General features: G+C 37.5%; 2 protein-coding genes and 1 pseudogene across 2 annotated transcripts; 1 reads left to right on the top strand and 2 right to left on the bottom strand.

The window, feature by feature from the left end:
* Nucleotides 1-1,469: 1,469 nt before the first annotated feature.
* LOC145494706 (extracellular calcium-sensing receptor-like) lies at nt 1,470-4,300 on the top strand (annotated as a pseudogene).
* A 1,081-nt stretch (nt 4,301-5,381) lies between these two features.
* On the bottom strand, nt 5,382-8,236 carry LOC145495701 (uncharacterized). Its single transcript, XM_081475313.1, has 2 exons — nt 8,086-8,236; nt 5,382-7,954 (listed from the first exon to the last, which is right to left on the bottom strand). The coding sequence occupies exons 1-2, from the start codon at nt 8,234-8,236 to the stop codon at nt 6,681-6,683; spliced, it is 1,425 nt and encodes a 474-aa protein (XP_081331439.1). The 3' UTR covers nt 5,382-6,680.
* Nucleotides 8,237-8,279: 43 nt separating this feature from the next.
* LOC145495700 (uncharacterized) lies at nt 8,280-14,171 on the bottom strand. Its single transcript, XM_081475312.1, is given in 8 exon segments — nt 8,280-9,024; nt 9,734-9,908; nt 11,045-11,343; nt 11,346-11,719; nt 12,393-12,539; nt 12,696-12,806; nt 12,917-13,068; nt 14,071-14,171. Coding segments are annotated over 8 exon segments (2,040 nt in total). The 5' UTR covers nt 14,108-14,171.
* Between the last annotated feature and the right edge of the window lie 546 nt (nt 14,172-14,717).

The following is a 14,717-nucleotide window of genomic DNA, read 5'->3' as shown; positions in this document are numbered from 1 at the left end:
ATTTTGATTCATTAGAAATTATTGAACTGACCATTGAATTATTCACCTTTATCTCCCAGGATAAGAATTAACTAGGTATTACAAATTCGTGACTGTGGCAAGTTCTTTTATCACTAAACTGATGCTTCGTAAATTATACCAAATTTGTGACAGCATTTAGCAAGCTTATCAGCTTATTAATTAAAATTCAAAATGGTCGTCCTTAAAGCCTTTTATGGGTTGACTAAAAATTAGTATATTTGGGAATAAAAAGCAGGAGGAAGAGAAATGGTCAGTAATTAATGTGTCTCTTTTGTACAGGACAGATAAAAGAGAGGATTAGAAAGACCGAATAAATATACAGTGTGTACTAGTGGTCGAAATTAAAGATACCTAATGACTCTCTTAAACTCAAATAACAATGAACTAAATAATTCGAAAAACATTCCCTTTTAACATATTCTCTAAAATGTGCAAATTTAAAACATGTTCTATCGCTGCCAGTTTTGTTCTAATTTTTAATGTTCCAATTTCTGAAAAATGTTTTCTCATGCACGCGAAACGATCAATTAGAGGGGAAGCACTGACCAAATTTCTGAACGTGTCAATTGATATTTGCCTCTTTTTTGTCCCTTAAATACAGTTTGTGCCTAAAAAGGCTTTTTACGAAGGCTTTTCCATTTACCTCGTAAAATTACATCAACCCTCGAACGTACAAGCTAACTCATACCCCCACCGTGATACAAGGAGGGGGGGGGGGAGGGGGAAGGGTGAATAGTTTGTTAGTCAAAACGAAATAAATTTACATTGATTAGATAGCCCTGAGCTTGCTCTACAAGATGATACCATATTTGTTAGTTATGACGACAAATGACGTCTTGGACCCTCCATCTTGGATTTTACTACTTTTTAAGTTTAAAAAGTCAAGAAATAACGGAAATTAGTACTAAATCAAGCCAGAATGCTCAAAATATTGTACAAAATCATGAATTTCTGCGGCAATTTGATCAAGAAAACTAGAAAAATTAACAGAATTATCTCAAAAAGTTGATTTTTGGTCAGACCTACATGAAGTTTCAGGGTTTCCATGGCAACGTCAAATATGATGGACACGCAATTGACATATCAAATTTCCCGCAGAGAATGAAGGAACGGCTACTGAAACTTTCAGCCCCTTAACGTAAATCGTCTTTTCAAAACTTTGAAAAACCTTTTGGGGAGTTACACCTACACCCCCTCCCCCTCCCCCCCCCCGTCCCTTGTACATATATACATACGAGAGTTAAGTGATATGGTCTGATATGCGCCCGGTCTTCATATTTTCTCAGTTTAACTGGCAAAATACACGGCAGCGCTTCAAGATTTGTTAGGAATGCCCTCATTTTAACTTAAATAGAGACGGTGTTCTTCAATTTTGATATCCCGTACACTTATTTTACCCATATTGTACCTTAGCGGATGACGAGTTTAAAACAGGTGTTAAATAATACGGTTTTAGAAAAAAAAAATTAAGCTCGAAAAACGCTTTTTCATAGCTGATAATTTGCATTTTTGCCTTCTTCAGATTCTTCTCATCCAATAAACAACCCAGCAACCTATTACACGTCATCAAGTTAGAGTCCTCCTCTGTCGCTTTGAAGTACTTCCACTCTTAAATACGTAAAAGTATAGGCCTAGGGATGGATGGTAAGAACATTTTCTTTTGCAGAATGGCTATAATAGGATTGTGGTTCTTCACTGTCGTTCAAGCAGTATCTGAGGACGGAGATGTAATTTTAGGGGGACTTTTCAATGTTCATCAATTTCCTGCTGAGAATTCAACAGGGCAGTGCGGTGAGCTTGATACCAAAGGACTAGGCCGGGCAATGGCCATGATTTTCGCCATTGAGACCATCAACCAAAATTCAAAACTACTTCCAAATATAACTCTTGGCTACGATATACGAGACTACTGCGAAAACACCATAAAAGCAATGGAAATGACCTTTGGGCTAATGAAGGACAAAACTTGCTCCAACAAAACATGCTCGAAAAGGGAAATGAAAAGTCCTATAGTGGCGTTGATCGGCCCATTCGAGTCTCGCACAGCTCTAGCTATCAATGGATTTCTTCAAATGCTCGAGGTCCCAGCCATAAGCGGAACAACAACAAGTCCTGAACTGAGCTCTAATACTTATAATCATTTGTATCGAACAGCGCCTAAAGATGCCTTCCTGACAAAAGCCGTCGCCGACATCATCGAACACTTCCAGTGGACATATGTGGCAGCTGTAGGACTCGATGACTCATATGGGCGAAATGGAGTGTGGTCCGTAATCAAAGAAGCTGCTACTAGGAATAACTCTTTCTGTGTTGCTATGACAGAATTCATACCTCTTGAAGCCCAATTAGCCCATTCGAAATATTGTTTCAAGCCTACGGCGCCAGGAAAACATTAGGGTCATCATATTGTGGACGTACGGTAGTCATCAAAGGAACTTTTTCAGTGAGGTAAAAGGACAAAACCTGACCGGACGAGTCTGGATTCTTAGCGATGTATCAGTCACTTCAAAGACTTTTGCCTATTCAGACACTTTCACCATAAACGGATCTACAGGTTTTCAACTACACCGTTTTTCTGACGCAGAATTCATGGAGTATATAAGAGACTTCCTAACTAATGAAACAAATGGACGAAATGTTCCAGAATGGTGGAGCGAAGCTATAGTTCTTACAACGTCCTGCTCAACTCATAATCAGACTAATGCCCCGCACCAAATTGAAGTATGTATACATGGTGTGGTTCAAGACATATTGGGGGCCTATATTCCATATGTCATTGATGCTGTATATTCCGTTGCACATGCCATACAAATAGGCTTAGCTCAAGCTAGTACCAGTATGACTGATGACTATTGCCAGCACAAACTTAGCATTGGTCTTCTTGATATGAGGCAGCTCCTTTCCAGAATTAACTTTGTTGGACTATCTGGAAATGTGACGTTTGACGCAGTTGGCGACAGGGGATCTGTGGTTTACGACATTGTCAAGTTCCAACAAGTGCACGGCACTGACAGTAAGCTTCAACTAAAACAAACCATCGTCGGAAAATGGGAAGCGAATGGGCAAAGCAGCAAAAGGGTGCATCTTTACGACAAAATGCACTGGTACTCCGCCAACGATAGCGCTCCGAAATCTGAATGTCTGGACCAATGCCCGGAAGGAACTAGAAAATCCATTACTTCGCCTTGCTGTTGGCAGTGTCTTCCATGTCCTCGTGGCACCATTAACACCATTTCTGGTTCCGAAAACTGCATTGAATGTCCCCGGGGAAAGCTTTCCAATGGGGCTAGAACAAAGTGTGTAGACTTGCCTTTGATCAATATGAGGTATTCTAGTTTAGGAGGAATAGTCGTTCTTGCATTTTTAGCTTTGGGTATCGTTGGCACCTTTTTTTCATTTGCTGTTTACTGTCGCTTTTGGAACAGTCCAATTGTCAAGGCATCTAACAGAACACTAAGCCTAGCTCTTCTTGCAATCACTTGGATGATGTTGTCTCTCACGTTAATGAATCTCCTTAAGCCTACAGACGCAATTTGCAAGATTATTTACCCATGGCGATATATAACTTACAACCTCTGTCTTTCGATCCTGCTGGTAAAAGTCTTGCGAATTTCCAGCGCTTTCCAAATTCCAATGACGTTATGCTGCACCATACGCTCGTTTACCAATAGAATGCAAGTTGTGGTAATAATAACTCTACAAGTTATTCTGCTTCTTGTTTTACTACCTTGGTTGCTTCTGGATCCACCTGTCAGTGCCAAGCATATTGTGACAGACCATTACATTTTTATTGAATGCAAAGCGTACAACTACTTGACTGGAAAAGTCCTGTTTTTGGTAACGTTCTCTTGTGTTTTACTTCAAATGTTTCTGTGTACATTTAGTTCCTTTAAGATAAGAAAAATTCCAGAAAACTTAGGTGAAGGGAAGCGAATAGCGTTTTCGATGTATATATTTATGTTTTCATTACTAGCGTATCATCCGGTAGAGTTTTCGATGGATGGATGGTATGTGACAGTTGTGGACTGCGTGACAACTCTATTAACTTCCTATGGTTTTCTCTGTTGTTTATTCTTGCCAAAAATATATATTATCATCGTTAGACCGGAGTTAAATACTTTAGATGCATTAAGTCAACAGGTGACTAATTATTCCTTTGGTAGAAGCTCTGTCCGCGTGAATCCTGCATTAGACAGTTCAACAGGCTGAGGAAAAAAAAAAGAGGTTGAACACTTTTTTATCCAACAGAAAAGAACCTTGTTTGAAATTGGAAAGAATTTCATAGAGTGTTTTTAATATACATTATATTCAGTAATACTCGGACAAAAGTAGAAATGATAACGAATAGAGTAATGATTACAAATAAACAAGTCCATCGATCTCTGAAATGGACTTAATGTATTTAAAGTAGTTAACTCTAGTCTAATACTCGTTCCATATGTTGCTTCCGTTCTGAGTGAAGTCGATTTAGTTTTTTAGCTGTATTTATGGTATAAGGCTAAACACCCTGAGTTGCGTTGAGGTTACAAAATGTAGTTAAGTTCAAGCCAGTTGAGCTGTTCATGAATGCGTTGTCATTTGACAACGCCTAGAGCTGAGTTTGGAATTTCACGAAGTGTCTGTGTATTGTTCACTATTGTGGTGCCTCTAAACTCAGTTAAATACAGTTCAACCCCTATTAAACGGCCACCCTCGGGGAAATGGATAATGGCCGCTTAAAAGGGGTTGGCCGCTTAATAGAGGTGAGAACAATAGAAAAAACCTCATCGGGATTACTGGCCGCCTAATAGGGGTGGCCGTATAATAGGTGGCCGCTTAATAGGGGTTTGACCGTAACGACAACAACAACTTGAAAGCTCGCAAATGAAACGTAGTGTAACTTTTTCGCACCCCTTTTAAGTGTTTAAGTGGAGTATCCTGACTATTTGCCCGTAGGTATGAAAAAAAAAAAAAAAAAAAAAAAAAGACAGAAAACGAAAGAAAGAATGAGCTAGGAGGAAAAGAGAAAAAGACAAGACAACAAAAGAAAAACTACAACGGTGGTACGTATTCAAGTGCTTGAAGACTTCATCGCCATATCAAACTCAGTGTTAACAAAAGGTTATATCAAGTTCCGGTGGTCACGCCCCCACTAATGTCTGACTCAAGGTCATGCAAAAACACGCACAACTTTGAACATTTTGCTTTCTAACTCAAAAACGTGTGGATGGGGACAATTTGTACTTTTGAATTAATTAAAAAAAAAAGAATATTCAAGCTGCATCAGAAGATGGCTTCAAATGTCATAGCGATAAATTTCAGTGGGGCAAAATCGAATTTTTGAAATTGAATTACGCAATGTTTATAGGGGTTAGCACTCGTCTCCATATCTCAGAATGACGTGACGTCATACAGCCCCGTTCCGATGCGACTTCGGACTTCGGAAAAATTATGATATGTGGAAGATAAACATGGCGGACGATTGTGGGAAATCAGTGATAGCTTTGCAACTAGCAGCTATTATTGCGGCGGAAAAGTGACGGTAAGCGATGGATTTTCTACATTTCTCTTTTCTACGGAACTCAGTATCTCAAGATTTTGAGTTAAAGAAATACAGCAATACAAACGTCGTTTTGAAATATGGTACGCGGCCCATACTTCAAAATGACAACCTAAGAAATAGCAATTTCAGGGGCTGCAAAAATATCATAAGGAACTATAGCCAATAATTGTGATCAACTGGTGGCTTCTGGCATCCTCATAAACAGTGAAGGTGGATTTAGAGATTTGGAAATATGCAACAAGGAACTATAGTCAATTTAATTAGCAAATTAAGGTACCAGTCAAATTAAATGTACTGAACACAGCTATCCAAAATGTAGTTAATTGCCAATTTGCATTACAGTAGCTTAAAAGTCGATGAAAAGTTAATGTTTTAGAACAGAAATTAAAATGTCAAGTATTCTTCCAACTAACAATCAAGTAATAAAATATTAAACTACGAGACACCATGGAAGATCTTGTTTCCGGTACACTGTTAACAATGTACACAAACGGTATGGAATCATACAAACAGATAGTATTAGATTTGATCAGAAGTCTCATCATATGGAATTAAACCTGACAAATGCCTTCTCCGTCACTTTCTGGCAATTTTATGTGTGCTTAAACACCTAAATTCTGACATCCTTTAACAAAGAAGTGAAGTGTACTAATTTTTACTCATTCCCAAAAAAGGTAATTTTGTGAGGGTGAAAGTGTCGATCACACATATTTCCCTATCAGTGTATTTTTTTCAAACATGAATTCTTAATCTTGATATATGTTTACGTAGCAGGCTAACCATCCAAGAAAATTAATATTGACAGCTAGACTAAACTTATAGCCATAATAGACCTTTCCAGTAGGTCAACACTACATATTCATGGTGTTAATTAACAATTATCCACAACTTTCACCAATGCTGAGGTAAAAAAAAAGCATTATTGTTTTGATATATACCATGTACACAATGCAAGCTGAATAAGCAGCCATAAAATTTGTTCCTCAGTAATCAAAGTGAAAAGGGAAGCCATTTTAACCTTTTCTCCATTTGTTCAGAGGTGAATAGTACTTGCTATTCACCTCCCAAGCTAGCCAATCAGAATGCACAGAAAGCACTATTAACTTGTGGGTATATACTAATGATGGTTATTTTCGGTTGACTTATGGAAATGAGCTTTTCTTGCATTCTTGCCCCTACATGTGTCACATCTCCACCTCCTCTTGCTATTTATCACCCAGTTAGGAATGTCCACACAGGTTGGATGATACCAGCCATCACACTGAAAACACTGCACATACTCCTGGTTATCATTTGGCATTCTGCAAACACAGAAGATATCCACTGTTGCTTTGCTGTTGTGTACATGGTATGGTACTCGCCGTGTTGTTTTTGGAAAGGGAACCATCTCCAGTGAGTTGAGGCAGTCAACATAATGTGCACGCATCTTTTCTTGGTCATATGATTGTGTCACTGGGTCTATGCCATGGCACAAATCTGTTGCAAATGCTAGTGCAAACAAGCCACAGTCACTTGAGTTGATTTGCTTTTGAATCTTCTCATTTGTAAACAGTATGGAACCCCCAGTATGCATGAGCAAGCGACAAGAATGGCGGATGGCAATTGGGCTAACTCTTTGAAACAAGTTGTCATATACCTTGATGGTTCCAGGCCTACAAGAAATGGTACTGAGACATACCCAATGGTTGCCAGTGTTAATTATTTGCACAAACTCACTTATCGCTGGGGCCACCAGTGTACCAACAATAGCTGGGTCATGCAGGCCATCCACAAAAGGAAATTTTGTTTTTAGTAGTAACTGACCTGCATGAATCTCAGAGTCACACAACCAGTTTGTTTTCTTCAAAATGTGGCCTCTGGCATCCTCATAAAGAGTGAAGGTGGATTTAGGGTCATTTGGGTCCTGGATGTGGACCCATGACTTTGTTTCAGGAGAGTTGTCATCTACAACAATAACTGCAGGAGTGTAGTATTGATTGATGGGTTGTTGGTTGTTGGTTGTTGGCTTGTTGTTTTGTTGGCTGCTTGCTAGTTTGGTTGGTTGTTGACTCTTGGCATAGTTGGTTGTTGGTTGTTGGGTTTGTTGGTTGTCAGTTCCTTGTTTTTTGTTGAATTGGTTGGGTTGTGCTTTTTGCTTTTGTTGTTTGGCGGTTGTTGTTTTGATTGCTGGTTGGTTGTTGGCTTGGTTGGTTGGTTTTTGGCTTGGTTGGTTGCTAGCCGCTAGCTTAGTTGATTCTTGGCTTGTTTGGTCTTTGTTTGTTGGCTTGGTTTGTTGTTGGTCACTTGTTGTTTGTTCATTAGATTGGAGGATTATTGGTTCTTGGCTGGATTCACTTTGTTGGCTGGTTTGGTTGGCTGTTGGCTGTTTGCTTGGTTGTTTGGTGTTTGTTGGTTAGTTTTTGGCTTGGTTGGTTGATGGCTAGTTGGACTATTAGTTGTGGGCTCATATTTTGGTCTCTTGAAATGATTGGCTGTAGGTACATGTACTTCATCTTTTGTTGGTGATAATTGCCGTTTTTTACCAGCGGGTTGTTGGGTTGTGAAGTGTGGCATTAGTGGTAGTTGCTGTGTTTTTTTTCTTGATTCTGTGGGATTTCTTAACTTCTTGTCTTTCTTTTTCTTCACGTAAATGTTTCCATCAACTGGTACATTTACAAAGTATTGATTTCGCATTATTGATGCACGCTGTCCTACCCTGCTGGCAAACGTATTTCTTTTACGTCGTACTGGGAGAGGTAGGTACTTTGGTGGGATGTTCTTTAGCTGTTTTCTCATTTTTTTGTTCATTTTTTACCACTGGCATAGTATTTTCATCTGTGACCTGGTAACACAAAAACTTATCATAAATAGAATGCAAGGACTTGCCCAGTTCTTTAAGGGCGCTAATATTTTCAACGTTGTATGTCAAAGATGTTATCTGCTTGAGAATCTCCCTGCATTTCATGGCCTCACTCTTTATTTCACTCTCTACTGTCATCTTTGGCTGTACTTGTGGTTGTGGCACAAAGCCAGGCAGTGGAGGCTCAATTGGATCCTCAGCTATAGAGTCAAGATTGAGATTGCTTTTAAATACAACATCATCATCTAGACAGAGATGTGGATTTTCTTGGAAGCTGTTGGGTAGTGCCTCCCACTTCCAATCTGCATTATGCTGGAAAAGAGCAAAGAAGTGCTTGCACAGTAGACCTGTTCGGCTGAAGTCTGGGCTGCTGCACTTGGGCATTTTGTCTTCTTCACCAAAGGATAGGTCGTACCAGATGTCTCTGGACTCAGCAGATGCGATGTGGAACTCTCCTTTGCTTTTACCCTCCCTAATTTCATCAGGGCTGATTTCCTCAGTGGCAGATATTCTCTTCATACAGTGGGACAGAAATTGCCTGGGCTTATCCTGCAGGTACTTTGGGATGCTTTGATTGTACCGCTTATATCTTCCACTGCACCTCGTATTGAGTTCCACATACCTAATTTTTTTTAAAAAAAGAGGAGCACATAAACTGAATGTTGGGCATTTATTTCTGTTTGTTTCGTTTTCAGGGTATGTATTGGATACACTTTTTCAGAGGGGCAGATTGATAAACTTTTTGCACTAAATTACAGGTAAGGTGAACTGTACTAATTTAAAATATGTGTACCAAAATTATTAGACCGTTCTCTTAAATGTCTGGGTCTTTTTAATGTCACAATAATTCATTATTTACTTAAGCAGCCTCTTAAATTTAACAAACAAAGTGAAATGACGTGAATGATATTTGTACATCCTCCCTTGAGTTAACTTTTCACATTATTCCAATATCATTTCAAAAGTGTTTCATAATAGGGGAGTTGAACACATTCTTCATGAATCTGATACTAACATGAAATTATGTACCAGCAGTAGGTAAGGTGATACTTTAAGAAAACATGCAATGCTTTTAAAAAAGTTAATTCATACTAACAAGGCATTTAGTTCAATTTTAAGAGGCAAGTTACAGTTACAGCAGCATAGTAATTATATCCTGTCTAAAAATAATTACATTTGAAGTGGTCTCATCAATGATGTAATTGATCACAATGGCTGTTTTAGGGAAACATGTTTTACCAACAGAAAAGCATTGAATGTGCAGTTTCTTAAGAGTAAATTGTTATTTATTATGAAGTTGCAATAATTATTATGAAAAGTATGATGCCCACCTTTGGTATTTGTCAGGTAAGAATTCTGCAACAAGTATGGTTATCAAACCGCTGAGGGTACACTTGTTTCGGTCTTTCAGGTACTGGTACTTGAATGATTCATTTTGGCATTCTATGCCATTATTGGTGTTTACAGCCACCAGGAATCGCTCTTGACGGTAAGCCCATACCCATCACTGAAAGTCATAGTAGATATGGAGATTTTTTACATGAGAGTCAGAATGTATAATAACACTAAGGTGGCTATGTGTATACATTATGCATTATGGGGGATGTGAGTAGGACTTAAGCAAGGATTGATACTAAAGAGTTGTTGTACCCTTAACTTTGTATGCCCAGGTCAGTAGACTTTTGTAACAGATAACATGTGATATATTAGAATATAAATATTTCTTTTTTTTTCATAAAAGCCCATTGGGGACAAATCAAGTATGTCTGTTTGTATGCATAAAGTAACTAAGAACCGCAATTGTGTAGTTTGAGAAGAGTCATGCCCCACAATATAAAAGAGAGAGAGAGAAAATAATTGTTTCGTTTAAGATTCTTTTTGAACCCTTTTTGCATCACCAAAATTGGGAAATAGTGTTGATTATGTTATCAGTTTTCTTTTGTTGTTGTACTTTTTTTTCTGTAGTTTAACTGTACCTTGGCTTCTGGCAACCATGTTTTCTCAAACCAGTTGCGTAAGTGAGGATTTGACATCCACAACTCACTAGCCTTCAAGGACTTGAGATTCGTATTAAAGACATCTTCTGTTGCAGACCTTGCCACATCGCGAAGCAAGGAAAGGACCTCCTCCCTTTGATGGTGTAAGCCATTGTCTGCTTTACGGAGCCATCTTTCTCAGCATTGCTCACGGTGGAAATCACAGATATAAGTTGTTGTATCTAGAGATAAATATTTGAGCATCATTGTTCAGAATTTTCTTATTACAGCTTTGATGGCAGACAGACAACACAGCTTCCTTGAAGTTTATTTATTTATTTGTTTGTTTATTTATTTATTTATTTATTTATTTATTACAATTTAATGGCAGACTTACAAAACTGAGTAACCAGAGAGAAGAAAAAAAAAATAAAAAAAAATAAAATAATGAACCAAAAAATTTTTAAAAAAGGCCATAAGGATAATTTGTAGAAGAGTTGCGTGACCCCATATAAAAACAAATCACCTCATAAAATTATAAACATTGCAATAATCTCACTACAACTGTAAGTGCACGGAAAGGCGGTCCAAAACATTCTTGTATTGTGCATGTGCATAATAATATTCTATGTCATAACAAATTATTGCATCAAAGACCTTACAAACCTTCAAATGTAGACTCAATTGCATTGATTTCTTCATGGCAAAAGTCTGTCATAAAGTACTGGGGTTTCCATATGGGATTCCAGGCACGGAAGATTTTCAGCGCTTCCTCTATTGCAGCTTTTGTTTCCTTTTGGGTTATAAATGCCCCAACCACTGTATAGTTAACATTGGTTTTAACCACAAGGAAGAACAGTGGAAGCTCGTATCTCATGGTCTTGTATGTGGTATCCAGAAGCATGATTTCATCTCCATATCTGCTCATCAAATGCCTCTGCTAAGCTGTTTGATGAACAAATAGGAGGTTTTGAGTGATATGAGCTTCAACACTGCCATCTGTGCAGCTTCCGTAGGGGATAGGGAGCAAGGTCTAAAGAAAAAGAGATCCTCAGGATTCTCTTGCTTCCACCCCTTAATTTTCTCCTCAAGATTTTCCTGGTCAACTTTGGATAGCATCTGCTTTAAAGTTGCCTTGTACATGTGGTTTCTGATATCCACATCCTTGGGATGATAGCGCCTGTTTGTGACTGGTGGGGGATTCTGACCAGCAAAAAGCTTATTCTTGACATAGTGTCTCAAGTGCCTTTTCATTTCTTCAACTGTTTTGACCCCTTCACCAACAAGTGTGTGGATTTTTTGAACCAGGCTCTTGTCAATGGGTTGTAACATACCACCAATCTATAGAAATATCAATAATATTTTTTTTTATTATTATTAACAATAAAATGGTAATTATTTTTCAAATTGGTCAGTGAAGTAAAAATTTGGCTAATTTAGAAAATATTTTTGTCACTGTCTGCAATATTTTTCTATATGTTATAATTTTCAAAAAATATTAATACCTATTGTGCAGTTCCAGAAAATATCCATACTCCTCCCACAGAAGGGATTGGAATTTCCCTGCGGGGTTGGGGGGTTCTGTGAGACCAAAATATGATGTATGAAGCTTAATTGGAATTTCCAGAGGGGTGGGGGGTTCTTAGAAAAATTTCCTTCCATCAGGCAGGTATGGATATTTTCTGTAACAACACATTGCAGCTTTAAGCCTTTCCTATTTTATCTGTGGTCTTGAGGAATGACCTTACTACAGTGTCAGTAGCGAAAACATGATGCCTTGAATTTAATTTCTAGTGCACACGTGAACAGATCTGTCTTTTGACATCCTCCATCTTGTATGATGGGGTTATAATAATAATAATAATAATAATAATAACAATAATAATAATAATAAAAATAATAATAAAAATAATAAATATGGGGTAATGATAGAAAAAAAAAATCCAAACAAATTTGAAATTACAGTAAAATTAGCTGATCACTTCGTACTCTATTAAAAAAACTTTCTTTATACCTCTCCTATGACATGATCTTTGTGGTCCTTCTCCATGGGTAGGTTGATGTAGATTCTCCTTTCAAACTGTGGCCACATTCCATTTTTAATATCCCCCCTGAGTATATCAGACATGTCCCTCCTGATTCGCTCTGTGTTATCCAAAATCTGCATGACAAAGATGTAATTATATTCGTTGTTCAAAGATCACTGAATAACAATAAAGTTTTTGAAAGGAATTAAAACGGAGGTGGAAAGTTAATATTTTCCTTTAATTTTTTTTGTTCCATGTTTTAGACTTGCTATGGAGTTTTAAAAGTTTACCATATATCCTGGAAACTTTGTAACTTCTGACATTAAGATCTTTGCTGGACAGCCAAACTTAATTGTGTCTTGGGGTAGAAACCTCCTTCCTCTGAATGAATGATCACCTTCCTGAAATGCAATGTTAAATGTCAAGCTTAAAAAAGAAGTTTTAAGGTGGTCTTTTGACATTTATTTATGACATAACATGATATAAATGTGAATTGCCTTTCATATTTTACCTTTTGTGTAGAAGACTTGGCCTTTTCATTTTTCTTCCTGTCTGGCCCATGCTGGCAATCAAATATTTTTGATCCAATAATCATGTAAGGAACTCCATCAAAGGGTAGTCTCTCTCCTTTAAAAAAGATTTTTCTTGGCTTTCCAAATGGATCTATCAAAATATAATACAAAACTCATTCATTAGCATTATTGCTTGAGTTAAATGGATGGACTGTTACCTAGTTTTTTTTAACAAAAAATGGTTGAAGACTTTATCATTTAGGCGAGAATTCAATATTTTGGCAGGTTTCACACTCATTGCTCAAACAACAAACATCAGGGCAATGTGCCAGCAAGCACATCATTCTGTTGGTCATCTTGGGTTTTTCCAAAACAATGTGATGTATCCCTATACTCTGTTTTCCCTGTACCCCTGGTTAAGGGGTCGTCATTTGTACTTTGCACCACTGCTTACATAGCTCCCTAACCTTTATATCCAGAAAACATTCGTACACCCTACCACCATCCCATTCCTCCCTGCCTTTTGGGTAGATATCAGTTCAGCTTGTCCTTTCTGTAATTGTTTAATTATTTGATAACCTTTTAGATTCTCTGTGGGATGTATGTGATGGGTTGAGGAGTATTTTCTCAAAGGGATAGAGTTTGGAGTGTGCCAGGTGCATGACCTTGGGGAGTAGAAGTATTAATTACAGAAAACTGGGGGGAAGGGGTTACTTTCAAATATTTGGGATAGACAGATATGTGCCACTCAACAGGGTAATTTTTTTTACCTCTCTGAATCAAGAGCAGGGTATAAAAATCCCCCTTGCTCTCTGAAAGAGGGGTAAATTTTACTTAAGCTTAAATGACTCTGGAAAAGGGTTGATTTGCCCATTCTCCCTGATTAGTCATTTTCCCTAATTGTGTATTCCCACTTCCATAGAACTGTTCTGTTACAAACTCGATTATGTTCCAGTTCCAGTGTAACACAAAGTTTCAATATTTGTATGCAAATCTTGCTTCCACAGTTGCCATATGGTGTTATTTATGAACATATATAATTACATGGTAAAAACTTGATGTAAGCAGGGAGTAAACTGGAGGAGTGTAAATACATCAGTTTTTATAACTGAAATGGTCATCCTGCATAAATATGTTTCACATTTATGCTTACCTTTAACATTATTAGTAACTGTTAATCCAAAGGCCATAAGGGTCTTGGTAGTAGCAGGCAAGTCAAGAATTAAAAGAAAATTAAATGACAACTTTTCAGTTTCAAAGACATGTTTTGACAGAAAGTGCTATCGTCTTCGGTTAATTGATGTACAAAGTGTTGGAAGTTGAATTTACAATAAGTAGAAAAATGCTAATTGTGACAAAAAATGAAGCAAAGCATGAAAGTGTGAGAATTCAACTTCCAACGCTTTGTACATCAATCAACTGAAGATGACAGTGGGTTCTGGTGAAACCAAGTTTTGTGGTTTTCTTTATTACTATTATTATTATCATTATCATTATCATTATCATTATTATTATTATTATTATTATTATTGCTGTTATTGTTATTGTTATTGTCATTATTTTTTCCTTTATGCTTATTTTTTGGGACAGGGTACCGATTGTCTGAAACAGGGTCGTTAATTCATCTATTTTGTCTAGAAAAAGGTCCTTGTATGTATGGCACACCCCCTTAGTAAATTTAAGGGAGTACAACCCCCAACCCCCTACCGGGAGAACAAGGTCTTACTTCCAGATCCAAACATTTTGTCAGATTTATAGCAAGAAAACTTTGTCGTGGTTTCTTGCTCGTATTTCTTCAGT

This window comes from Orbicella franksi, chromosome 8, assembly GCF_964199315.1.
Source record: "Orbicella franksi chromosome 8, jaOrbFran1.1, whole genome shotgun sequence".
Classification (NCBI taxonomy): Eukaryota; Metazoa; Cnidaria; class Anthozoa; order Scleractinia; family Merulinidae; genus Orbicella; species Orbicella franksi.
Note: the sequence above shows the minus strand (reverse complement) of the source record. Positions and strands in the feature narration are given on the sequence as shown.

Coding starts and splice junctions, on each gene's coding strand:
- LOC145495701 (XM_081475313.1), bottom strand. CDS start 8,236: ATGCGAAATCAATACTTTGTAAATGTACCAGTTGATGGAAACATTTAC. Junction 7,955..8,085: donor CACAACCCAACAACCCGCTG/GTAAAAAACGGC, acceptor CCAAAAACTAAC/CAACAAACACCAAACAACCA.